This window comes from Melozone crissalis, unplaced genomic scaffold (genome assembly GCF_028551555.1).
Source record: "Melozone crissalis strain CALT ecotype California unplaced genomic scaffold, PUWL_Pcris_2 ptg000074l_1, whole genome shotgun sequence".
NCBI classification, from domain to species: Eukaryota; Metazoa; Chordata; class Aves; order Passeriformes; family Passerellidae; genus Melozone; species Melozone crissalis.
In genome coordinates, this window is record NW_026535851.1 from 685,986 (window position 1) to 712,480 (window position 26,495).

General features: G+C 47.7%; 1 protein-coding gene across 1 annotated transcript; it reads right to left on the reverse strand.

Annotated features, from left to right (window-relative positions):
* Window positions 1-10,890: 10,890 nt before the first annotated feature.
* On the reverse strand, window positions 10,891-21,044 carry LOC128946101 (regulator of G-protein signaling 2-like). The gene is given in 6 exon segments (XM_054290005.1): window positions 10,891-11,841; window positions 12,221-12,387; window positions 13,625-13,686; window positions 13,788-13,889; window positions 20,921-21,000; window positions 21,003-21,044. Coding segments are annotated over 6 exon segments (645 nt in total). The 5' UTR covers window positions 21,042-21,044; the 3' UTR covers window positions 10,891-11,646.
* Window positions 21,045-26,495: the final 5,451 nt, after the last annotated feature.

Below are 26,495 nucleotides of genomic sequence, written 5' to 3' on the forward strand. Positions count from 1 at the left end.
AGTGTTCAAGGCCAGGTCAGACTGGGCTTGGAGCAGCCAGGGATAGTGGAAGGTGTATCTGCCCATGGCAGGGGGCGGGAATGAGGTGATCTTAAAGTTCCCAACCCAAACCATTCTATGGTTTTATGACAAATGAAGGAAAGTTTTGAAGCTGAGACTTTCCAGCAGAGCTGTAGGTCTTGGAGTGCTTGATCCTTACCCTGGAAGAAAGCAAGAGGGCATTACTGCAGGTGTGATGTGACTGAAGTGATGTTAGCTGAGCTTCCAAAACCAGTTTCAGACAAAACCTGACTTCTTGTGAAAGGTTAATTGGGAAATATAAATGCTGCTTGTGTGAGGAATCTATTTTGGAAAACCAGATGCTCTTCCTGGGAGGAAGGTGGCAGCTGCCAAGGTTAATGGAAAGAAAGCTGTGCTGCGGCTCAAGGTGTGCCCGTTAGCAACTGCCGTCATTTGGTGATACGGAAAAGTTACATTTCAAAGACATTTCAAACTAGAAACCGGGTTTGAAATGTGGCTCCAAGGTCTCACAGTTACTTTCTGTACATCAGATCCAGCTCTTAGCGATCAAGGACAGATTGGGTTCTTTCTTCATAAAAGGATGACGGAGGGAAAAGGATACCTGGTATTGCTGATGTTATTTGCTCCTGCCAAGGGGAAAATGTGGGTGAAAAGGATTCCCTGAGTTTTGTAATACTGCAGCTATGGCAGTAAATAGAAACAGTAGCTGGGGAAGACTTCAAGAATAGAAATCATTATCATCAGTCTTCAGGCTCTGGGAAAGGGAAATAATCTGCTGTGTCAGTTTATCCAAGTCTTTTGGCATTCCTGAAACTGCATCAGGGATCCATCATAGCACTGCCTTACTTCAACCCCATTTTCAAGTAATGCGTCTCTGCCTCTTTGGGAGAGACTAAAGTAGGAAATACTGGTTAGTTATGAACATACAAGTGCTGTAAATAAAATTTCCTTGAAACTTGAGCAAATTTAGGTGCAAGTTGAAGCTGTTCAAGCAAGAGCAGTTAAAGTGCTTGCTTCAATTAAAATTGTACGGCCCCAGTCAAAATGTAACCAGTAACTACAGTCAATAATAACATCAGCTACAGCTGCTGTTGCTGAGCTGTACCTGCTGCCAGTAAACCACTTTCTGTGTTATGAGTAGTGCCTGAGAGGGGCAGAATAGTTATAAACTCTGCATGAAGAAAGATGCAGCAACACAGTAAGTTAGAACTAACCCTCATCTCAAATATACTGGGTCCTTGAGTAAATCAGTATGATCCTAACTAGTTTGGGAAGGTATCACTGCTTGGTGAAAGCAGGAAAAAAAAAGCTGCCTACTTAAATCACTTAAAACAGTCTCCTGGCAGCAGATTTGTGGTCTGATATTTTCCTTATAAAAATCAATACACTGTAGGCAGTGTATCCTATTCCATAACAGCATGAGTTTTACTTGTTCTGGAAACTGCTCGTTGTCAGAAAGCCACTAAATAAATGAAGATGTACTGCTGGAAGATATGAATTTCCATCAGCGCTTTTCCAGCCCTGTTTGGAAGCCAGGCGGGCTGCTTTTGGAAAAGGATGGTAATGTTCTGAGCAGCTTTGTCCATTGACACTTTTGCCCATTTGAATTACACCAGTGACTCAGGTCAGGTCACGTTACAAATGTACTAAAATTATTTCCAGGCCATAATTGAACCTTGTACCTCTGATTTTACACCAGTAGGTGCTCAGGTGATCTGTAAAATTTAAATATTTCTTGGATGTTAAACCAGCCAACCAGCCCTTCTCTTTCTTAATGAATGACCCAAGATGTCCCTTCTCTGAACACCACCACATTCACAGTTTTGCTGGTGATATCCATTTCAGCTGCCCCCACAGTCTGTAAATATCTCCTGAGGTGCTGGCCTGTGACCAGTCTCATTGGGTTATCAAGGAAAGGGGGGGCAGAAAATCAAGAATGCCATTTCCAGATGGATGGCATTCCTTGTGAAGATGCACCAAAGCAAGGTGGAGGTGGAGTCTAAAGGGAAAAGTATGACAAAGCGGTGATGAGGGACTTGAACCTACACGTCAGTCAGCCACACCTTCCTGTATCTCAGGCCATGTCTCACCAGTGTGTCCCTCTCTTCCCTGTCACCCTTGTTTAGCATCTGGGTGGCTGCAGGCTAAGTTGCATCAGTGATCTGATTCTGTGGAAAACAAATCCACCAAAAAAAGAACAGTTTCCTGCCTGACCAGCTTGCTCATCCAGCTCCACAGCAGCTGCACAGCTGCTAAATCAGATGCAAGGGCAGTGAGGGACAGGCAGGGAGCGGGGGAGTGTGACAGTGTGACCGTCCTGCTTCTCGGGAAAGCAGCTGCTCTGGGTGCGTCAGACCACAGCGCAACGAGAGACACATCCTTCGTTTGTCTGAGCAGAGTTCCCTGAATCCATGCAGCTAGCAACACCCTGTGGAAAGCTCACTGAAGAATGCTGATGCTGTCCCAGCACAGGCATATCCTGGTGTGGTGGGACTGGGGAGGATATGACCAAGCAGCTGTCACCCAGCTGGTGATGTCACTCCAGGTCCTTTGATACACATGTTAACAGCATGGTGAGATTTAAAAAAGCTGCACTAATGTGGCTGGGGTAAACTGCTATTAAAGTAACCCTGTGTATTCATTTGTGGTTATGTCAGTTCTGCAAGAGACTTGTCGCCGGAAAAAGTAATTTAGGCCATACTAAGTCCCACAGGCACAAGCTATGCTTTGTTGTCTGCAAAGCAGCAAAGCAGCTGCATTATTTCTACCCTTGGGGAGTGCAAGCTCCCCTTGATCTGAAGGGGGGAACATTTCCTATCTTCTGGCAGTCTGCTCTCAGCTACATCCACGCTTCCTTAGTGACAGTTCTTCCACTCTCCTCTGTTGTCTGTGGCACTGAGACCCCATGCAAAGCCTGCAGCTGATATGTTCTTTGCTTGTAAATAGTACTTTGTTCCCCTCATGTTTGATTGTTTCTGGTAGCATTGATTCCTGTCCCTCTGGCTGTCACGAGCAGCACTTGCCTGAGCCCAGCCCTTCCCCCGGGCAGCTGCAGGGCAATACTCCCCCGTCCTGTGCTTACTCAGAGGAGCTGCTGCTGTCTTTGGTCACTATTTCCGAACTTGTTGACTGCCATCATCGTTAGTCACTTACTATTTCCTGGTGGAAAACATGTTCCACAGGGACTCCTTTCCAAGTCCATGCTAATTCTACCTGTTCATGTGGAAACAGGGGATGACTCCCATCCTGAGCCTGACCCTGAAACCTTCACTCAGTGGTGATTCACAGGGCTGAAGCAAATGCTTGGCAGGTTGTTCCCCTCACTAGTGGCCAGCCATCCTCTGCAAAGTCCTGTTTTGACCATGCTGCCAGCCGAGTGGTTGGCTTGGTGGGAATGCTCTGTCTTCCCTAGGGAATCCACTTCCTGTGCCAGGGGTGCTTCTCTTCAATCCCAGTACTCCTGTAATTAAGCTAGGCTGCTGGGCTGGAGTAATACTCCTGTTCTAAAAAGTGTACCAGTGACTGCTGCAGGGGTGTTTCAGAGAGACTCACCATCCTCTGGGGTTTCTAGGTGCTATCTTTAGGAGCTGGCTATTATGGGTATAATTCCTGCTTTGCTGTTTCAGTTATACTCCATAAACTGAGATTTTCTGGATGCTCTAGATTGATATAATTGCCCCACACAAAACTGAGGATATGTATTTAATATTTCCTAATATGTCATTCTAGGTCTTACATACATCCCTTAACTAACAATCAATGATTTGGTTTCCCCATCTCTATCACAGAGTAAGGCCATGGGGATGAACCAGGGGTGTCAAGGCCCTGGTTCAAAGGAGGCTGGAGAAGGGCTCTGGCTATCCCTGGATGCAGGATATCCCACTGACGGTCAGCTGGGCAATGCTGAGCTGGTTTTCCCTCTGCAGACTCTTAACTCTGCACAGGGCAGGAGTTCCATGCTGCTCTGGGGTTATTTGGCAGCAGATCCAACACTGTGCATTTTCAAACCCTTGATGAACATCATAAAAAATAGACTTTGCTCAAGTAGACTTTACGTAATAATTAGTCTTGGTTAAATGCAGCAGGCATGTTGCAGGACAGGTGCATCAGCCAGGATGTAGGCTGCAAATCATGTAGTTGCTTCTTGCTGCTTCTTTCAATACTAGGCATTGTCATTAGTTTGTTGCCCTGATAAATGTTTGGTTTTCTCACAAGAATGAAATTACTGATAACTGTGGTGTCCAATAGAGCTGATAAAGAAGCATATTTCTTCCTATTCCAGCCATGAAAAGGGAAGGCAGGTGAAAGCCCCTTTCAGGAGGTTCTCCCAAAATTAGCATCCTTGACAAAAAAACTACAAAGAGATTTACTAAAGTTCTTGCATATGAGGTGTAGGTACCTTCTCCAAAAGTTACAGTGCAGGAGCAGACCAAGAGACCTTTCAGTGTGCAAAAGCTGCTTGCTCCAGAGCACAGTGGGGTTTATACCACTGTGATTTTTTGTTTGTTTGTTTTTATAAGGAAACATACAAAAGGAGAAACTGTTTACAAGTTTGTGTTTCAGAACATCACACTTCAGAGACATTGCGGGCTCAAACAGCTACAAGACAGCTACCCAATCCCTTCTGACAGCCAGCTCTGTGCAGCACTTTGTGTTTCGCTCTAAAAAAAGTGAAGCCAGAAGCCTTTATTGGGATATTCTGTATATTTGCAGTAGTGACCTATGCTTTCACATGGGCATTAGCCTGTTGGAACATGCGTAATCTCCACAGCATCACAGAGCTGCAGCCAGCGGGACTGTGTAACTATGTCACTGCACTCTGACCTCCACAGAGCTCTGTGACTCTCTGCTCCTGAAGTCACAGCTGATCTCTCCCTCAGCTCTCAACTGTGACCCATTTACGCTGCACATTTATCTGGCATTTTCATCTTGAAGGGCTTCTGGCTGCTGAGCAAGCCGGTCTCTCTTTTTGAAAACAGAAGGACTCGGCTCTGAAAGCCAGCAGTCTGCAGGGGGGCAAGGAACAAAAATGACATCTCGGTGTGCCGATGGCAGCCAAAGGCCACCGAAGAGTGCGGTCCTGCCTGGCAAGCACTCCTCCCTGTGTGCCGACGCCTAGACCCAGCCCACAGCAGGTATCAGAGACAGCAAACAGCAGAAACCAAGTTCTGCCAACAGCCATGCTTGGGCTGGGCAGGTGCCAGGCAGGGCAGCCACATCCGGCACAGAATCTCCCTGATGCGGTACAGAGCCTGCTGAGAGTGGGGAAGCTGCCAAGCTCTGCACATGCCACAGCTGGGATGGCCCCGGGACACTGGGGACGGCTCTCCCCGAGTGCCCCTTCGCCTCCCAGGCTCAGCCCCACCGGCTCCGGTCGCTCCCATCGAACCCGCTAATCCCAAGGGCCTTTAAAAGTAATAGTCAAATCAAGAGGGTGCCAGCACAGCCCCTCTGCTGTGCTCCTGGTATTTCCATTTCCCTTGGATGCCCACAAAGGCAAAGGGTGTTCAGCTCATTAAACTGCCCACTCTGCTCCCGAATGTCTTTTCCATATTGGACAGCTGACTTTCCGAGCCCTGTAAAAATCATAATAGTACCATGTCCGCTTGAAGCCCAAAGGCAGGCTCCCATCCAAAAAGCCAACAAGCTGCTCTCTAGTCTAAATCTGTAACACAGAAACGCAACTTATTCCATGAGATCTCAAGTGGGAAAACTGGCTGGGAAACTTAAGTACTAATTTATGTCAATTAGATTATCTAGAATGGAATATTTAATATTTTTAATGGAACATATTTTAATTGATGCTCATGGGTACTTTGTAGCTGTTGGAAACTCTGATCCAAATGATTATTTTAATGAAAGATTGCCAAAGGACTCACATTTGAAACTCCTTCATAAGTTAACAGTGGGACTGTTTTTCCTGGGCTGACCAGCCCTCATTTCCCAGTCAGGGCACTCAGGGTAATGCCAATTATCACAGCTACAGAACTCAATGAGGCAAATTGCTGAGGGTGTTCACCACAAATCTGAGTGTGGAGCCCCCTCAGAAACAGTCTGAGCTGATGGGTTGATATGGATGGCCCAGGAACTTTCAGAAAAGGATATCTGCATCTTTGTGTCAAGACCCTAAGGTTTAACTGCCCTGCCCAGTCCCTCCTGTACTCCCCACCTGCTGCCCATTGGAGGGGTCTCCATTTAAGCTCAGCCTTGAGATGCCTCTGTTTCCCCCTGTCAATGTTGCTGTAGGTGCAGCCTCCCATACAGCTCTTGCTCCCAGATGGATAAACATCCTAAGCTGTAGATAAGGCAGACAGGACTGCCACCAGCCCCGTTTCTGGCCTGTCTCTGCAATGCACCTTGCATTGATGTAGAAGCCTTGTGGCTCTCTGGCACATGTTAGCTGTGCCACCTGAAGGAAATTGAATTTGGAATGCTCTCCCAGCTTCTGACCAGTTTTTCCCTCTTGAATCACAGGAAGACCAAAAAAAAGAAGACCCTAAAATTATTTCTAAAGGTCACGGTTCTTCTCTGTTCAAGTTGCCAAATCAGAAAGTCTCATCCGAGAAACCCTTTCACACACATACATGTGTGCCTATACAACCCTTTAAATCATCATTAGTGTCCCCTTTTCCAAAGGAAGAGATGCAATTTCAAGTGGAGAAGCAGATTGATTGTATTTATAGTCTGGTTTTATTTTTCAGCCACAATACACAAATCTGTGGAGCAAGATCCCTGCACTATCATTTGTTTTCTGCATGGAATTGCTTTCCCATTCTCCTGGAGTGGTGAATCATCCTCGCTGCTGAGCTCACCCTGCTTTCAGAGGCCCTCTCCAGTCTTTGCGCCACAGAGCACTTGATGAGGGTCAGCAGCCTTGGTGTTGTTCTTTAGAAGGTTAATTTACACGCTGCCTCTTGGCAGCACAGAGGACTCTCCTTCAGCTTGCCCTGTGCTGTGGTGTCTAGGCAAGCCCTTCAAAACCCAAATTGTTGCTGGATGCGGTCAGTTGAAACTCCTGACCTAGTTTCTCAAAATGATGTGGATGGCTTAAAAAATTAGATTTACTGCTTTTTTAAATGATTGTGTAGTCTTTGCTTCAAGTTCTTGTTTGAGGAATTGCTAGAGATACTCCAGTTGCAATTATGAATTTCTCTTCATTGTCATAAAGGTGACAGGTGTATTTTTATGTGATACATGATCAGGGAAACTGCTTGCCTCTAGCAGCTAGGAAAAATACCAACTATTATGACATTGTGATTTAAAAACAGTTGTATGTGGATAGTTAGAAGTTGCTGTTATTCCAGATTTGCTGGGTCTCAAAGGCAAAGAGTTCAAGGTATTGAAGTCTGTGCTAAAAGCTTTCTAGCATAAATTCCTGAACAAAAGCTGCAGCAGCAGCTGCTACCTGGCATAGAGTCCCTGGCATAGAGTCCAAAGTTCTGAGAAGGAGCAGCAGTAGCAGGCTTCTTTCTTCTTGATGATGATGATGATGATGGAGAAGAAGCAGCAGCAGCAGGAGGAATAACAGCCATTTTTCTTCTTCTTCTTCTTCTTCTTCTTCTTCTTCTTCTTCTTCTTCTTCTTCTTCTTCTTCTTTTTCTTCATTCTCCTTGCACCCCATTACAGGGGCATTTAATTCATAAAACAACCAATCAGCTAAAAACACAATTCTAAAACATATCTTTCTAAACCATCTTAGCATAATTCTAATGTACAAAAGTAGTACAAAACTAATACGAAAGTAGTGTCAGTTATTACCTAAATGTTTTATGCATATAATTTTATCTATTTACGCATATAGCTTTATCTGTTTACATGAATAATTCTATCTATTCTATCTAGAAACGCAAGCAATGTTCTGCTATGTTTTCGTTATGTCTGGAGCTAAGTTACTGAACTTTAAACTGGGTTTTAGGGCCTTACTAGCTAACACAGTCTCCTAAGGAAACGTTTCTACTTAAAACTATAACTAACTGCTTCCTCCACTTACTTAAAGTGCTGCCTCGACTTACTTAAAGTTACACTTCTACTTCATTTCTAGGTGGTTTTATATATTTCAGCTTCTTTAAAGGGTCTAATTCAAACCCTGCATTTCTTTCTCTCGCTGAAGGACTCTGAGAGACTTCTGTCTCATGTGCTCCAACAGTGGGGGTGTTTCAGCAAGTCCAGGTCCTCAGACCTATGTGCAGTTATCAGGTATGTTAGGATGGCATGAGCTGGCAGTGACTTGCTTGGGATCAATCTGGGCTCGCTGTGTGGCTGGAGGCAGCACCCAGGTGCTGGGGTGCCCTCCTGCAGATGCCCACTTCTCACTCCTCAGCTTTTTGCAGAATGTCTGTTACCTATCAATGCTAGGCTTGTTTACGCATTTGTCCAGGTTCTGTGCTCCTTCGCAGCTATTCACTGAGATCCTTCTTATTTTTCTACCTGGGCAGCTCCAGCCCGTATCCCAAATAGTGAATGTGGGCAGGAGCAGTTTTATAACCTGCTAAAAAATGGACAGTGCTCTGGCCAGCTGCTGAGCAGCACCCAGACCTTGGCCCAGAGCACCCCAATTCTGTCACTCTCCCCTTGCTGCTTCCATGCCAATCCTGTCCCCATGTCAGTCCTATCCCTGCCATCACAGTGTGTTTGGCTGTGGGCAGCCTGGTGGAACTGGGGGTGTGTGAACGTGGACAGGCTGTGGGGGAAGGAGCAGTTTATTATTTGTTGCCTTTGGATACTGATACCAGAGTACCAATTTTAACTGCAGCTGTAAGGCTGCCTGGAGTACAGAACCAGCATCTCTTAAAGCAATTGTTTGGGTTTTATTTCCACAGGAAATGCTCATATCATTATTTCGGGTTGCAGCACTCCCAATATGCCTGTATTACCTGGTTTTCTAGTGAAGCTTCCTCCTAGGAGTTGGGAAAACAGATTAAAAATGGAAAAGCAGCAATTGGAAGGAATGTTGTGTGTTGGATTTTGCAAACAAGATGTTTTAATTTTTTTTCTCTTTTATCAAGGGTTTTGTTTTTTTTAAGCAACCCTTGATACCAGGTTGTTTTGTTGCACAGCTTGGCTGTGGAGCCAGGCCTCTCTGTGCTGCAGACAGACTGTGCCAGGGACTCAGCATGGCTCGGTTGCTTTGTGAGCCCAGTGGCTCGCTCTGTGGCAGCTGCAGAGCTGCCTGCATGGCCTTGCTAATGCTCAATACTCATGAGTCAGATTTTAAAAATACCCCAGGGCAGCCTCAGGCAGGGATGCCAGGCCTAACAGCCCCACTTAATTTCCTCTACATACTGTGCTATGAGTTGTTCAGGCAGTTGTTCTGCTGAAACTAGAAATGTTTCTTTCCTTTAAACAAGACACCAGCAAATGTGGGTAATTACCACAACACAAATTGTCACAGTTGAATCTTCATGGAATTATTCCTGCCCCAGGTCTGAGTCTTTAATAGGTATACTGCATGCTATTTTTATTATTTTGTTATATTACAAAAGCAATTATCAGCCCAAATCTGTTTTCCCTTGTTAGTAAAAAACCTCTGTTGCAGGAAATTATTGGGATGAGGGGTTTTTTGTGCTTTCTTTATGTGGACTTAACTGATCAGCAAATGTAGCTGCATGAGAGCTGGCTTTCACAGCCCCAGCCACCTATGGCAAGGTGGGGGCCATACCAAATAAACTTCTATGCACAGAGCCAGTGTAATAGACGTGTACATCTGCGGGTATGTATGTATTCACTATACATAGAATCCTCATGTGATTATAGACTGGTTGGGGTTGGAATAAGCCCTAAAGATGATCTAGTTCCAGCCCCCCTTCCATGGGCAGGAAATCTCCCACCAGACCGGGCTGCTCAAAGCCCTGTCCAACCGGGCCTTGAACACTTCCAGGGATGGAGCAGTCACAGCTTCTCTGGGCTACCTAGTCCAATGCCTCTCCACCCTCATAGCAAAGCACTTCCTCTTAATACCTAATCTAGTCTGACCTGCTCTGTTGGAATCCATTCCCCTTTTTCTTGTCACTCCATGCTCTTGTGAAAAGCCCCTCTCCATCTTTCTTGTAGGCTCCTCTCCTGCAATGCATATATAGGGACCTGAAGGAACTGCTTCTGAACAGCTTTTTGGATGTGTAATTGAAGTAGAAAAAAACACAGTTAGAATTTTCTTGATGCTTGGAAAGCTGTAGTGTTATAGAAGTGACTGCTGTGGATATACATGAAATCAGCAATTAAAGCAGAGAAACTGAGCATTGGAATAAAAATGGCTAGAGCCAGGACCTAAACAGACCTGAAATGCAGATGCCACAAAGCTAACTAGAGACTGGTTTTGGAAAAAATAGTACATGGAATAACAATGACCAGTAACTTTTCCCCAAGCAACTGTCACCTAGCTGGGAGTCAAAAGCCTTTATTGTACTGGTGCCTCTCCTGACTTTGCACAGGTTTTGTGATATTAAAATCCTCCTAAACCCTTTCTGAAGAAGAGCTGTTGGGCAGGAGCAAGTGCAGTACCATGGGTGCCTGTGTTCCCAACGTCATCCTGTGAGCTACAGCAGCATTGCAGCTCTGTTTGATCTGGCATCATGGGTAGATGAATGTGTGCCTAGCATGTCTTAGAGATTGGCTTCACAGACATGTTGGGACAGAGGATGTGGTTGAACATGTCTCCCTGTTAAGCTTTCAAGCTCTGAAGGTTTTTATTCTGTTAATAAAAAACAAACAGAAAACTCAATTCATAGATTAAGAACTAACTGCTTTAAAATTAGCCCTATTAAGATCTCACTCAGGACCCACAGTCCCTATACTCTGGAGTCCAGTGCCAGACAGTGTTTATCTGTGTGTGCAACACACATTGGGCAACAAAAGAAACTTTGTACCAAAATAGTTTATTAAAAACAATAAAACTTCATTGAAGCTTGCTGTCTTCAAGACAGAATTATGACATTGCAGCATTCAACACAATCATAATCCACATATAAATATAGTACTATACAGCTCCTGTTCGCCTTGGCCAAGTTCTGCCCTCAGTCTGGCCCCAACAGCCCTGCTGACACAACCCAGCCCTGCATACTTTAGCTGCAGAACCTGTTCCTCTGGGAACAGAGTTATTCTATCCTTTCCTCCCCTCACAGTGCTGTTACTGTGAAGAAGTTACACAGAAACCCAGCACAGCTCTTGGCAGCTCGAGACAGTAACAGAACCGGTGTGAGCACACTGGGCCACCGACAACAGCATCCCACTGGGGGATGTTTAGGAAAAATAAATAGGCAACCAATTACTCAAGCTCCCAGCAGTGCCTGAGTGCAGAGAGCAGCTTCTGTTCACAAGAAGGAAGCTCTGTCCAGACCTGCTACATCGCTCCCATGACAGAAGGGCTCCTGCACAGCCACCTCTTGCTGCAGCTCTGGCAGAAGGGCAGTGCCAGCAGCTGGCTGGCACACCTCTGCCATCTCCCCTGAACACCCTCCAACAGCGTCACTCTGGGCCATCAGCTCAGCACCAAAGTCAATATTTGTCCTTGCACTGTGGCATACAGACTGAGTGCTCAGTGCTCCAGCCTTTTGGGTCGGGACGCTGCTCACGAGCTGTGGCTTGGCTTCCTCACCAGCCCAGAGGTTGCTTCTCCTTCCTCTCCATCTCTCATGTGCCCTGGGCTGCTCTGCTGATAGGTGTCTTCTTGCACAGTTCCTGATAGAATTCAGATTCCAAAAACCATGGGTAGGAGTTATTCTCCATTAAGCTGTAAACTCTCTTCTGTGCCACACTGAAGCAGGTATGGGTGGCTTCCTGGATGTTCTGTGCGATCATGTTCTTGGTCTGGAAGTCTATGTTTATCTGAAATACAGAAAGATTACTCCTTAGAGCAGAATTCAAGTAAGTGTTAATGCACAGTACTACTTCTGAAGAGGTGAAAAAGGTAAGCCCCCATTATTGCAGGGTCAAATTATTAGGTCAAATTTTCTTTAAGAAAATTCTTCTTTTGCACAAAACCAAAGCTAATTCAGATTTATCTTTTCACAGTTAAAATGGAAATTCTCTGCAATGCTGCTTGTGCCATTTTTCAGCTTGGTGAAAAGGCACTTGTATTCAGACCCAGACATTAACAGGGAGGTTATGCACAATGCAGTTTGACATCTGTATCTTAAGTTCAAAAAAATAACAGCTGTGAGAACTCGTACAGCAGAGCATTTGTGTATAAGCAGCTTTTCTTTACCTCTTTGGGAGCCTCCTTTTCAATGAAGTCATTGTAGATTTTTTTTGCTTTCAATGTCAGCTTTTGGGGCGATTTCGTTTTCTTGAAGTCCTCACAGGCCAGCCAGAACTCGATGTTCTCTTCACAAAACTCAGACTTTAAAAAAACTCGGAAAGCAGCAAGACCATCTAAGGAAAGAAAAAAATATTCATCATCAATTAACTATTTCAGGAACCTTGATGTTACCTATTGGTAATATCAGCTTCTACCAGAATGCTTTGTTGTAGGTCTATTTTTCTCAGCAATATCATGGCAATAAAAAAAACATAATTTATGTTTGTAAGCAAGTTAATGCTTTAACAGCTTCACAGATGACCCTTTGAGTTTGTCATTTCTTAGGCAAACACAAAAAAACCCCCATTTCTATGGTTATGTTTCCTTCTGAGAATGCATTAAAAAAAACCATTTCTCTCTAGATAAGCTCTCCTCTGTTAACCTTTACCCTGCAGTAAATGACTGCTACAGTACTCTGGAATATTCTTTCAATGGAAAGGATGACTAAAGCTCAAAGAGCAAATAGTAATATTATTTCTTAGTCATTTTGCTTTGCTAGTGAATGCTGCTTCTTGCAGAGCTACAGTAAAACCCCAAGATCACTGAACCCATGTTGCATGATCCTTTCCACATAACTGGAAAGCATTTGCTTTGCTTATGCAGTGAGCTCAGGGAAGAAACATATTACAGCACCCTGTGTGGGGTCGCTGCTGGTGAGAGAGAGACGAGAATCTTGTTTCTTGATCAGAAGGCTGGATTTATTGATATATGATATATAATACATTATAACTATACTAAATAGAATAAAGAGAGAAGTTTGCAGATGCTGCTACCGCTAAGAATAGAAAGAAAGAATCTACAACAAAGTTGTGTCCAGGGACTCGGTCCCCAGCTTGCAGCTGTGATTGGCCTTTAATTATAAACATACAAACATGAGCCAATCAAGGTGCCCCTGTTACATTCCACAGCATCTGATAATAATTGTTTACATTCATCTTCTGGGGCCCTTTGCTTCCCAGAAGATACAGAAATCTGAAAGAAAGGATTTCTGTGGAAAAATGTCTGCAACAGAAACATCCTTCTCCCATTTGGCAAAGCCAAGCTAACAGGTATGATTTTAGCTGTGGGGATTTCAAGAAAGAAACAAAATCTACTGAGATATTCTTTGTTTTATTATTAGTTTACATTAAAAAAAAATCACTTCTACGTATTTTGGCTTTAAGAAGTTAAAAGCATTTAACTTGCAAGACCAGAACCAAAGCTCTTTACGTGAGAGGTACAATACTGACATGAAATGAAGCACACTCTTACAGATACATAAACTTCTCCTTCCCTTTGATCCCAAATGTTACCTTTTAAAGACAAACTTACATTTGTTAGCAAGCAGTTCATCAAAGGCTTCTGACCACAGCTGCGCTTCTTCAGGCGAAGGTCTGCAGAAAGAGAGTGAGAACATTAGCCTACACTGCTCAAGCTTTACTGCTTTTGAAGAACACTCAAGTTATTTAAACAGAGTCTCTTTCTCATAACTTACCTAAAGTAGTTGCGGTGTTTCCCTGCCTTCTTAGATTTCCTTTTGTTAGAGTTGGAAGAGTTTTGCAGGAAGTAGCTCAGTCTTGTTTTCCAATCTTTAATGCTGGGAAAAAGAAGAGGGATATGCTTGTTTAAAATGACAGCTCGCAGAGCTTTAGACAGCAGCGCTTTCCCTGAGGCGGCTCCTGCAGCAGCAGTCACCCACAGCCCCTGAAGGCAAGGAAAACGCTTCCCGTCCTGCGGGCGGGGGGTGTTGCCTTCTGGAGCAAGGCAGGCGACCTGGTTCTGAGGAAACGGCACGGCGGCCCAACTCTCCTGGGCCACTCGGGCCAATGACACACGCAGACATCAATGTGATGGACGGTCAAAAGGCGTTTATTGTCTCATCTCTTGGGTTTTTATAGTCTAAGGGGTCTCTACGTCAGCGTGGGTCTGTCTTTACCATCTATGGTTAGTAAGAGGTGGACTGTTACTGGGTAGGGGATGGAAAGTTACTGGAATTTGGTTAGGCGGGTTACATTCCTATGTTAGTTTCTTATCTATGGGAAGCAGATGGTCTTATCTGAGGGGATCTGAGGGTCCTGGCTTTCCGTGACATCGCGAGATCTTCCGCAGCGCCTTTCCCTGTCTACCACATCTCCCCCCCCCTTTTCACAAATGAATGAGGTAGTCATATACATAGGTACTGAAGTGAGGTATGAGGTTGTAACTGGACAAGGGAAAGGAGTCTTGGGAAACTTGAGTAAGCTTTTGCCAGACAAGTTCGGAGGATCTTGTGACTGACGGTGTTCCCTGGTTGAATTCTCTGATTGAATTCTCCGGTTGAATTCACAGCAATTGTCGTCGGCCTAGGTACAGGATGTTGGTCCGTTCCAGGCGGGTCTGAACGAACGAGACCAGCTTGTTCAGCAGGCATGGTCCGAAGGTGACTGTAAGAAACCTGTCTATATTTCTCTTTTGTGGATCTGGCTGGGTCCCTCAAGAAGATGGTGCACTTCTTCGTCTGAGTGGTACAGGACCCTAGGAACAATCTGAACTTGGACACAGAAGTCGTTAGAGTCATTGAATTTGGGAAGGAACTCACAAGGACTCACTCCGGATCGCTGGCAAACCCACCTCCCAGATGCGGATGGGACTGCCCACTTATTGTTTTTCCTGTTAGGCTTGACGATTTTGGTGCAGATGTTGCCTCCCCGCTTAGCTAGGGTTGCATTGCCAAAGCGTCTGCCTCGGCCTGTGACTTGACTCAGGGTGATTCCTTTGCGAGGGGTGTCCCATCTGCACTGGTGAGGGGCGTCGGCTGTGGAATACCTGAAGGGAGTGTTTAAGGCGACTCCTTCGTAAAAAGGGGGGTTTGACATCGTGACAAAGCCAGCAGGATTCGGTTAGGTTAGGGTTGGATTCGTTCGGGGATACGAAGGTAGCTTCTAACATGCGAAGGATTGGGTCTGAGTCTGGCTCGGTTAAGCGGCTCATCTGAAAGGTTTCCGCTTGACCGGTCGGGACTTTGCTGACCCCTGTGGGTAAGGTTTTGGGGTAGGTTACATTTCTCCCTTTCGGCACGCTTTTAATCGCTTTGTTGGGTCCGACTGCTCGGGGTGCTGACGGTTGGAGCCTGATAATTCGCACGTTCTCCCTCTCTTTTGACCCTTGAAGGACTACCGTCCTGTGGCCCAGCTAGGGTGATCTGGCTGCAAGACCATCCTGTTGTAATCGGTGCATGCCTGAAATCTAGGGATTTTATGTTGGTTTCGATGGAAGTTCCTGTGAGAGAAGAGGGGTATTTTGCAACCGATGGGTGCCCTGGTGAACTGTAAGAATTTGTCTGGCTCTTGTGGATCCCACCCAGGCCCCGATGGCCTGGCATCTGTAACTATGGTTTCGCAGCCCCAGTGCCCACAGTATCCCCACCCTGGGTGATTGCAGTAGCTTTTCCCAGGGTTTGAAGCTGGGCACCAGTAGGATAGGTACGAGTGTTTGACGTGTGGGGAATAGGGGTGTACCTTTGGCTGTCCTGGAAACCCGTCGGTGATGCGGAGCACGGTGTGGCGATTTCTCTGAGTGCTTTGCCCCTACTAAGGTGTCGCATGACCCACCTGAAGGGCTGATGGGGGTAGTGGTCTGGGCTGGCTTGCCCTCTGGCAACTAGCCCCAACAGCAAAATCCCACAGAAACACCCTTGGTGCTTGGGTCTCACCCGTGCGGGTCTCTCGGGTGCTGCCTGGCGGCTTGGTGGTCTGTCGCTTTCGTCCGGAACCGGGAAGTACGCATCACGAGGACGTTCCGCGAGCAGGTCCTGTAAACAAATACTCGCAATTCTCGTCAGTCTCATTCTGCTCGCCCTGAAGGTCCGGTTTAATCGACTTAAGTGGACACCACCTGATTTTGCCGTCTTTTTTGACCGCTGCGTACCCTCGCCCTGTGAGCATCAGCCTCCAACCCCGTTCCCACTCGCCTAGCTCGTTTCTGATTACCACCTGTGGGCCCTCTTCTAGCGTTCGAGTGGCCCAGTGTTTTTGGACGGGACTGTTTGTTTCATCTCCCCTAGGGGATTGATTCAGTGCCAGCAAGGCGGTTGCCAGCATACGTGCCTGATCTCCTGGGGGAATGGCATTGGCAAAGCCCTCTGCTTTTGCCAACACTTCTATCTTGGCTTTCATGGTCTGGTTTGCTCTCTCAACTATGGCCTGTCCGGTACTGTTATATGGGATGCCTTCCACTAGCGTGATACCCCATTTCGAGGCGAATTCCTGTACTTGTTTGGAGGTGAAATTGGAGCCGTTGTCCGTTTTGATCTGCTTGGGGATACCTAGCCAAGCCATGGCTGTCAGCCAGTGCTGGATTGTGGCTTTGGAGTTAGTTTTGGGGTGCTGTGTAGCTATGATCGTTCCGCTATAAGTGTCTACTGTCACTGCAAGCCATGCTCGGGGCTTCAGCATTTCGCACCAGGTGAAGTCCGACTGCCAGATTTCTGAGGGCTTGAGACCTCTCGGGTTGACTCCGTAGGACCAAAGGGGTGACTTCTGGCAATGAGGGCAGGTGGCTACCACATGTTTGGCGTCCGCCGTCGAGATTCCGCATCTCTTCGCCAGTGCTTTGACTCCGATGTGGAGCGACTCGTGCAGTTGACGGGCTCTTTGCAAGGTCCCAACGCCTTTTGCTGCGGCGTCCGCTTTGTCGTTGCCGATCTGGAAGTAACCTTTGATTGGGTCGTGGCTGTTGATGTGGATGACTGACGCGGTGCCCTGTCGCGAGGAGAGTGCTTCTTCCAGCATTAGGGCTGCTGCCGATGTTGACACTCCTGGTCCTGCCATGGCTAGGCAGAGCCTTGCCACGAATATGGAGTCCGTTACGATGTTGAGGTGTTCGTCTTGGAAGAGTCCGCACGCCAAAACCACTGCTGCTGCTTCCAGCTGTTGCACTGACTGCGTGGGGTCACACGCTTTGACGCAGTGCCATTGCTCTCCTGCCTGCCACACTGCTGCTGCGGTTGAAGTCGTGGAGGAAGCGTCTGTGAAGACCGTTGGTCCCGGCTGCGGTCTGTCCTTGACCTTCGGCGGCATGTCCATGTCGACTATGGTCAGCAGCTGAGTCCAGGGTGGTCTGGAGGAGTAGGTGATTTCTCCTCCGAAGCCGGAGAGAGCAAGGGCCAGGTACTGTGATATTGTGGCTGACTCCGTGGTGGGCTGCTTGCGAAACGGAAGGTGGATGCTTGTCGGCTCTGTCCCTAGGTGTTTCAAGGCGAGTCTCCTGCCTTTCATGATGAGGTTGGCGATGCACTCGATTCCTGGGGAAAACGCACGAGCGGGTCTTCCGAGGACCACCCATTGGATTGGTCGGGCCTTTTCTGCAAGTCCTTGGGCGAGTGCTCCCACTCCCCCCTTCGGTGTAAAGTGGACGTACAGGTCCAGTGGCATGGCTGGGTTCCACCTGGCAAGCGTGCCAGTGGCCACCCGGTTTTCGATGAAGTCGAGGGAGCTCGTTGCTTGCGGTGTCAGCTCCTTGGGTTCCCAGGGGTTCTTTCCTTTCAGGAGGTCGTACAGAGGGTCCATGACCTCGGGAGGAATCTGGACGATGTTGCGAAGCCACTGCAGCGATCCCACCAGGCGTTGCACGTTGTGGAGTGTCTCGATGTCTCGGTTGATCTTCATCTCGGGGGGTGTCACGTGGGAGCTCGTGATGCCTACTCCCAGGAAGGTCACGCAGGGTCCTCTCTTGATCTTTGCGCTCGCGATCTCGAAGCCGTTGGCTTGAAGGGTTTCCGTGACTGTGGTCACCAGGTGATCTACTTGGCTTGTCGATGGTGCTGCGACCAGGATGTCGCCCTTGTACTGGATGATGGTTGCGGTGGGGTAGGAGTGTCGGACTGGCGTCAGTGCTTTGTCCACGGTGATTTGGCATATGGTCTGGCTGTCGACCCGGCCTTGCGGAAGTACTCTCCATTGGAAGCGAAGGTTGGGCCGCTCGCCGTTCCGAAATGCCCCCGAAAAGGCGAATTGCTCTCTGTCCTCAGGGTGCAGAGGTATTGAAAAGAAGCTGTCCTTGATATCCAGTACTGCACACGGCTGCCCTTCGGGGATGGCTGAGTTCGTGGGTAGCAGTGTCTGGACTGGACCCATGGGTCTGGTCATCTTGTTCACCTCTCTCAGGTCGTGGACGAGACGATAGCCTTGTCCGGGCCTTTTGGGGACCACGAATACCGGAGTGTTCCAAGGGCTGGTGGAGGGTTCTATGTGACCCTTTTGCAGTTCTCGATCGACCTGTTCCTGCAAGGCTGCCATTCGAGGCTCTGTCAGGGGCCTCTGCTCAACCCATACAGGGTCTGATGATTTCCAAGTCAGTTTGATTGGCAGCGGGGGGTGTACAGCGGTGGCCCTCGTGGTAAATTTGTGATCCGAAATCCGAGCAAGGAGAGAACGTCCCTTCCTAACAGGGGTGGAGAATTCTGCAAAATTGACTGCTCCCTGTGGGGGCATAGGGCTTGAGGGTCCCCTGCCCCACTGGGGGTTGCTGTAGCTGGGCCGTCTCGCATTTGCAGCGGGAGGAGGCTGAGTGTGGCCCACGCGCCCCCTCCCTCTCCCGTTTCCCCGGGGCCCGGGATGCTTGGAGTGAGGGTGCTGCCAGGGAAAGCTGTGCTCGCTGACTAGCTGTCCTTCCCCGGAAGCCTGGGCTAACACGGTCGTCTTGCCATTCCTGCTTAAATGCAATCCGCCCCGCCCCATCAAAAGCATGCGGCTTATTTGCGTAATATCAAAATTGAGCAGATCGTTATTGCTAGAAAGGCCGTCCTCAGGAGTGGGTACTACAACTGAGTTGATCCCTATTTCTGAAATCACTTTGGCTTCTTTTGGGTTAACTGGGGTATATGCCCTTTGTTGGTTCCCCCGCGCTCCGGCAACCCCCCTGGGAAAGCGTGCATGGAGGCTGCCGGTGCCCGGTCCCCACAGGCTGCTTTTATTTTTCCCCCATCGGTGAGTTTGTGTTGCGATTGTTTCCCGATATTGTTTAAAGCTTTATTCGGTTTCGCTCGAAACCGCATTAATTCTGCTCTCTCGGTTTCCGAGTCCCAGCCGGGCTCGGTCGGCTCTTCCGAGCTGTCTGAGCAGCTGTTACTTGACTCTGAGCCGGAAGGTGACTGCCGGTACACTTCCGGCGCTCCGTGCCGTTTTGTGCGGCTCCGACCCCGCTCCTCCCTTTGGGGGTGGTGCCGCTCCCTCCCCCTGGGGGTCTCCCCGCCTCCTGACGGGGGAGGTCCTTGCCCTATAAGGACCTAATTTGAATAGAGCGCTCTGGTTGGTTTTGCACTCTAGTGCGGGGACCGCCCCCCCTCCCCGCTCGCCCGCGCATGCATTGTTAAGCAGGCTGACTGCATTTCCGCCCTTCTCCTCCTCCCTTCCGCCCTCACCATGTGGTTCGGCGCCATTTTTAAACGCACATGGCGGGGGCGAGTTTTTACCGATCCCGGCAGGGTCCGACCATCCGGCCGCGTTCCGCGCCTTCTCCGCGGGTCCCTGCCAGAAGCATCGCGCGCGCTGCTCTGCCTCTTCTGCTGGATCGGCGACCGGCGGGGAAGGGACGGATAGAGAAACTGCGGTTTTCTCGGATGGTTCCGCGGGGGGGCTAGGACCCGGCGGGCTCCGTGGGAAGGTCGGGGGGTTCCCTGGGGGTTCCGGGGGGGTCTCCTGGGGGCTCCGGGGGGTCTGGGCTCGGGCTCGGAAAGGGATGGAACGCGCCCGGCCCCCGCATGTTCCCGCCTTCAATCCAATCGCTCTCGGAGGCGGTTTGTGTCGCGGCCCCCACCCCCGGCTTTGGTGTAGCTAATAAACCTGTACACGCGGCTTTCCGCGTCTCCTGTTCTTTTAACATCTCGCGTAGGGTCTCTTCTACTTTCCCCCACGCTCTGAGGTTTTTACCTCTGCCTGCGGACTTAGAGTCCTCTGCTGAGGCGGCAGTGCACTTCTCCCGCGCTCCCGAATATAATATATTTACCGGACGTCCGATCGTCCCCAGCTCTAGGAGCCTTGCAATAGCAAGATTAGAGTTCCTGAGCTCACCTTTAATTCCCCATTGCTCATGAGCCTGACTTACGACCTTCGCTGTGGATTCCATGGTCCACGCTGGTCCGGAGGCGTCCCTCCCGCTGTAGTCGGACCCGCCGCTACAGCCGCCGCCCTCTGACCAGGAGAATTCCCGTTCCCCGGGCGCTGCAGCAGTCCCGGGTTTGGCACCAGTATGTTGCCTTCTGGAGCAAGGCAGGCGACCTGGTTCTGAGGAAACGGCACGGCGGCCCAACTCTCCTGGGCCGCTCGGGCCAATGACACACGCAGACATCAATGTGATGGACGGTCAAAAGGCGTTTATTGTCTCATCTCTTGGGTTTTTATAGTCTAAGGGGTCTCTACGTCAGCGTGGGTCTGTCTTTACCATCTATGGTTAGTAAGAGGTGGACTGTTACTGGGTAGGGGATGGAAAGTTACTGGAATTTGGTTAGGCGGGTTACATTCCTATGTTAGTTTCTTATCTATGGGAAGCAGATGGTCTTATCTGAGGGGATCTGAGGGTCCTGGCTTTCCGTGACATCGCGAGATCTTCCGCAGCGCCTTTCCCTGTCTACCACAGGGGGGGGGGGCTCACATTGTTCTCTTCATGCTGCCCTTGTCAGCCTCCTCCGGCTCGCTGCGGCGGCGGCCGCCCCGCTCCATGCGGCCGCCGTGCGGCCGCCGTGCGGCACCGCCAGCAGCAGCGCGCTCTGCATCGCCGAACGCCACTCCGGCCGCCCGCTCTAACGGCCCCGCTCTTATGGCCCCGCGGGCGGGCGAGGGCGGTGCCGAGCCTGCCGCGGCTGCCCGTCCTTCCCAGCAGAGCGAACGGGGCTCTCTTCTGCATCGCGTCTGCTTTTCCCCCTTTGTTTTGTTTTTCCTTACTCCCCCCTTTCTTGGAAATCTTTCGGCGTGTCACACCGCCAAAGGGCTGGCTGTCCTTTCCGCCAGTCAGAAACATACCCTGCTCTTCTGGAGGTTTTTCTTTTAAGGTTCAGATTTTTGAGTGTGACCGGTATGTGAAAAAGGAAGGACTTAGTCATATTTCTTCAAAAATTTAAGTAGATCTAAGTTTGAGTTTACGGTGCTTTTGGCGTCGCCCCTCTGCTAACCCAGGCTGTGGATCCCTTCCCCCCCGTGTCTGCACAGGATTTAGCTCTGGGCAGTGTTGCCACCTACCAGTGAATTGTGTAAATCACTCCCAGCGCTGGAAGCTGAAGTTGCAGCGCCTTACTCGAGCGAGCACTCGGCTTGTTAAATAGGCCATGTGGTCCTTCTCAGCAGCATCCAGCTGGAGGGTGTAATGTCCAAACAATTTGGATTTAGGAACCATGTGAGTTTCTCTTTAGCCTCTCTCTGCTTTTCTGCTCTTTTCTGTGCATGTATCTTCCTCTCCACAATACCCTAGAGCCTGTCTTTCCTGCAACAAAAAACACCATCCAGAGAGACTGACTCCCAAAATGCCAGCTGACTTCGACACAATCATGTGGCATAAATGTCTGATCCTTTGAGATAATCACTGTGTCCTTACAACCCCTGCTTGCTGAACACTCACAAGCCACACTAAAGCATTTTGCTTTAAATGGGGAAAGGAATGCTATTTAATTTGTGACAGCATTTAAATAACTTTTCACTGCTTCTGATTGTACCTTGTTTTCACTGCTTCTGATTGTAACTTGCAGTATATATTGATGATCTGATAGGAGAATAAAGTTCAATCCTATAAATTTTAACAAATCACTTGAAATTGTTTTTGCGACGGGTAGCTCTTAGTTCTGTATGTACATAAAGCAAAATTATTGTGAAGGTGGTTACCATGGGAGAAAGTATGGAAAGAGGAGGGCTCTAAGTGGTGTAAAAGCATGCATTCCAGAAGCTCTATGGAGTGAAGTTGCCAAGGAAAAGAGCGGGCAGGCAGTGCCAGGACGATGGATGGGTGTGTGCTGACTGCCTTCCAGCGCTTCATTCGTCACTGGCGTGGAGATCCAGGGCCAGGTGAGCTGTGAGCGCTCCGGGGCTGCGGAACAGCCTGTGTGACACGGGGGAACACTGCCTGGGACAGCCTGCGTGACACGGGGGAACACTGCCCGGGACTGCCTGTGTGACACGGGGGAGCACTGCCCGGGACAGCCTGCGTGACACGGGGGAACACTGCCCGGGACAGCCTGCGTGACATGGGGGAACACTGCCCGGGGCAGCCTGTGTGACACGGGGGAACACTGCCCGGGACAGCCTGTGTGACACGGGGGAACACCGTCTGCACGTGCGGGCCGGGCACAGGCAGGCTTGGAATAACACCGGGAAACTCAGTCCTGGCCTTCCCCACGCTGCAGCCCCTGAAAAGGATCAAATGATCTGCAAGGCAGAACAGCACGTCCCCACCTGCCGCCTGACTGCAGATTTCCCCGGTTTGGATGCTGGTTTCGAGTTTCTTTTACCTGATTCTCAAAGCTGAAGGGGGGAAAATGTGCCAGCTATTGGGAAGTGGGAAACTTCAGAGTCTAGCAAGCTACAGTAAGGTTTGGTCTAGGAATTATATTTTGAGAGCTTACCCGTAGCACACCAGAGATCCAGAAGATGTTTAAATCCTGAAAAAATATTTTCTTGCTGGTCCTAGAGGAGGATTGCAAGAGTAGAGCTGGGATATTCCCCGCATCCGCCAAGTTGTAAAGTTGGCAGTAGTCAGCATATGGAAAACTGCAGCATGAATCATGTATTTATCTGATACTTTCTATTTCAAACTTTTAATTGCTTCTTTTAGTAACACATAAAAAGGAAGTACCAGTTAAGGAAGGCATTTATAACGTGTAATATCTTTCAAGTGTAGAAAATACAGCTAAAAAATTAAGCTGAATATGGAATTGTGGGCTTAGATGACCTTACAGAAAATTATTGTAACATTTGGTTTAAAAACTAGATTGAAATTGTCAGCTGTGTTAGGTATATTTTGGTTTATATATTTATTATACTTTTAAAGAATGGATATTACTGTTTTTTCCAGTAAACGAGACACTTTACAAAATACTTTTTCACTTCACCATGGTAAGTTTTCAGGCTGGGACAGTTAGCTTTGCAAGGACATAAATTACACATCTGCATGATAAAATGTGTTTTCCATTTATGTTCAAAGACCAAGAAAAAGCATCTGACCTCCCACAATGTCACCAGTGTGCTGTGCAAGGACCCAGTCAGGGCTGGGACGGAAGCAAAGAGGCTGCTGAGAGGTGGCCAGCTAAGTTCTCTCCTTGAGAACTTCTCCAGGTGCTGTGGGCATGAGGTGACCCTGCATGGCTGCACTGCCTGCAAGAGTGTTTGGGCTCACTGAGCACTTTTAAAGGTACCAAACCCAGGCATTACTTCATTTTATCAATTTCTGGTTTTTCCAAAGCAAGATGGCAAAATTGTTTGGATTGTTAGCTTCCCTTTTTGAAGGGGGGCTCTGTTTCACACCAGCGGTGCCATGCATTGACTGAGCAAGGGAGATTTGGCATCTCAGCCCTGTCCTGCACTGTCTTGCAGCAGGATATTGAAATATTCCAGGAAAATTAGGAATTGAGGTCGTAAAGAAAAGCCCTGGTTTGTAAGTGCAATACAGGTTAGCACAGCACAATGTGGAGTGCTGCTGGAAGATCTGTGTCTCCACGGTGTGATTCCTTTCGTAGGCACAGGGGTGAGTGGCTCCAAGCAGTGCCCAGGGCAGCACTGCAGACCTGCCTCTGGGTGTGCTGACCTCTGCCCTTTGGAATAAGGGAAGCTCTTGGTGGCTGAGGACAAATGCAAACATAGTGCTCAAGCGTTTCCTTTATGTCCTCCTTAAAGCTCCCATATATTTCTGTCCCACTGATCTCATTGTCAAAGGGCAAGGCCGAGGGAAAGCGGTGGGAGGAGAGAGCCCAGAGCCTAAACTTTGCTATTGAAGTCGGTGACAAATTTGCCATTGCCTGCAGCAAAATCTGATGTCAGACATTTAATGGCACAAGTGCTCACCCTGGAGATCACACTTTGCTTATCAGAGCCTTTCTTAAGAATGCTCTGTTCTTTTTCTGCTGGATGTACATGGGACTGTAAAACAGGCAGGCAATAAACATCCCAGGAAGAAGATTAGGATTTTTCCATCTCTGTTATGTTCTATGTCGCAATAGCTACGCTGATCTTTTGAAGTCGTCAGCGAGTTGTTCTGACTGAATGATACTTAAATCCATGTCTGCATTTTGTGAAATGCCAACCCTTGTTTCTTTCTTTTACTTGGCTGGTAGGACACAGGAAAAGTGGTCCAGAGTTTATAGCTGAGTTTCATAAAGCCAGGAGGATAGAACATGCTTTTGCATGGTAGTTCAAACCATGCATGGGAATTATTTGAGGGATGTCTTATTGAACCCTCAGCTATGAGTAGCTGAATAATCATATTCAAAAGAAGGAACAAGATGTTAAGCCATGTCTTTTTGTTTCATAATGCAAATTGCAAATGACACAGGTGAAGTTTCCTGTATTTTTATTTTTCTTGAATGTACAGCTATACAATCCTGTGCTGTGAGATGATTCATGTAAGCATCAGAACAGGAGATCAGCAAAGCACACCACATCGTGACCCTTTGTTCTTACCTCCCTTTCAGTCTGTGTCTTCTCTGAAGTGCAAGGACTTCACAGATGTGCCCAGCTATGGTGCCAGTGAAGGCTTTGTGCTGTGCATTCCTGAATAACAGCAGCCAAGCTCAGGCTGTGCCATAGGGCACAAATTTCTAAATGAATGGTTATGAATATCAAAATTGCCACTCTTTCTCATTTTTTTAATAAGAAGTTCACTCAAACCTAGGTCTAATACTAATCCTGTTCATTGCATTCTGCCTTTCTAGCTCCTGTTAGAATTTCAATTACATGTAGTAGGAGTGTTGTTTTCTTTATATTTTTTTTGTTGGGTTTTAAATTTTTGTTTGTTTGTTTTGTGTTTTTTTAATTGCTTGGAGGAGTCTCTGACTCTGGCCCTGCAGGCTGTGCCTGACAGGCTGTTGTACTTCCCCCAGTATTATTTTCCAGCCATAAAGCTCAAAAAGTGCAAATCATCAGAAGCCATTTCTAGATCTAAATTTAGCACTACTATGGATTAACATTGGACTAATCATATGCTCAGTCTTTCCTAAATAAAAAATAAAATATATCTCATTACAAATGGATCTTTTTTCACTTAGCAGCAAAATCCTCTGAGTAATGTATAAACTAGACAGGGTTCTCTGAGAGCTCATCAGTCCCAGCCCTCAGCCACCTTGTTTTACATAAACACTGACATTAGTTTATAAAAGTTTTAAAAATAGAGCTGAAATTTGTCAAGTGGATCAGCTGGGACTGTGTGTCTACATACAGGGTTGCTGTTGTGTGGATGTGTACATCTCTATTTTAGTGATGCTGTGAAAAGAATATGAATTTAGGCATTGAGCCTAAATTGTGATTCACCCTCTGCCCCTGGACATTTGAAAATGATGGTTTTGAAGGAGATACTGGACAGCAGCAGGCAGAAATTGGAACAGCAGGTTCCCTGGGAAACAGGGATGGCTGTCCTGCTTGTATCAGATCTCCTCTATCCCTTCTGCAAAAAAAGCTGAAAAGAGACCTGTTAATATAGTCTGCATTCTAAAGAACAGGACATTCTCAAATTCCTTATGCCTTTTGTCAATTCAGAAAGCAAGCAGCTTAGCAAGAAGCAGGTTATTTTTAACAATGAAGTTTTCTTAGCTGGGCCACCATTTCAGGTGAAGAGACATGATTAATCTTGTTCGAGGTTAGCCAGGTAATGCAGAACACTGACTCCATGTCCTTTTCCACTTGCAGCCTCTTTTGCCCCCCTGCCTTTACAAAGACTGTATTTGTTAACCTGGGTGTGCAGAGGGACATTAAACAATCAAATATGTTTGTTAAATCTGGATAAGGGCACCATCTTTATCATATTATCTGCATGTAACAGAGTCAGCTCACAGCCCTTCTGATGACTCTTTAATCCATGTTAAAAAAAGTTTCTGCAAATACCTGAATGGTGTTAGTCAGACTGTGATTCAGAAAGTCTCTGTGGCTTAGAGAATCACTCCCTTTTACAACTTCCACAGGTGGATACTGTCAGGAGTGCAGCAGCAAGAAGGCTAGAGGTCAGAGCACAGGAGTATAACCATTTGTGCACCACC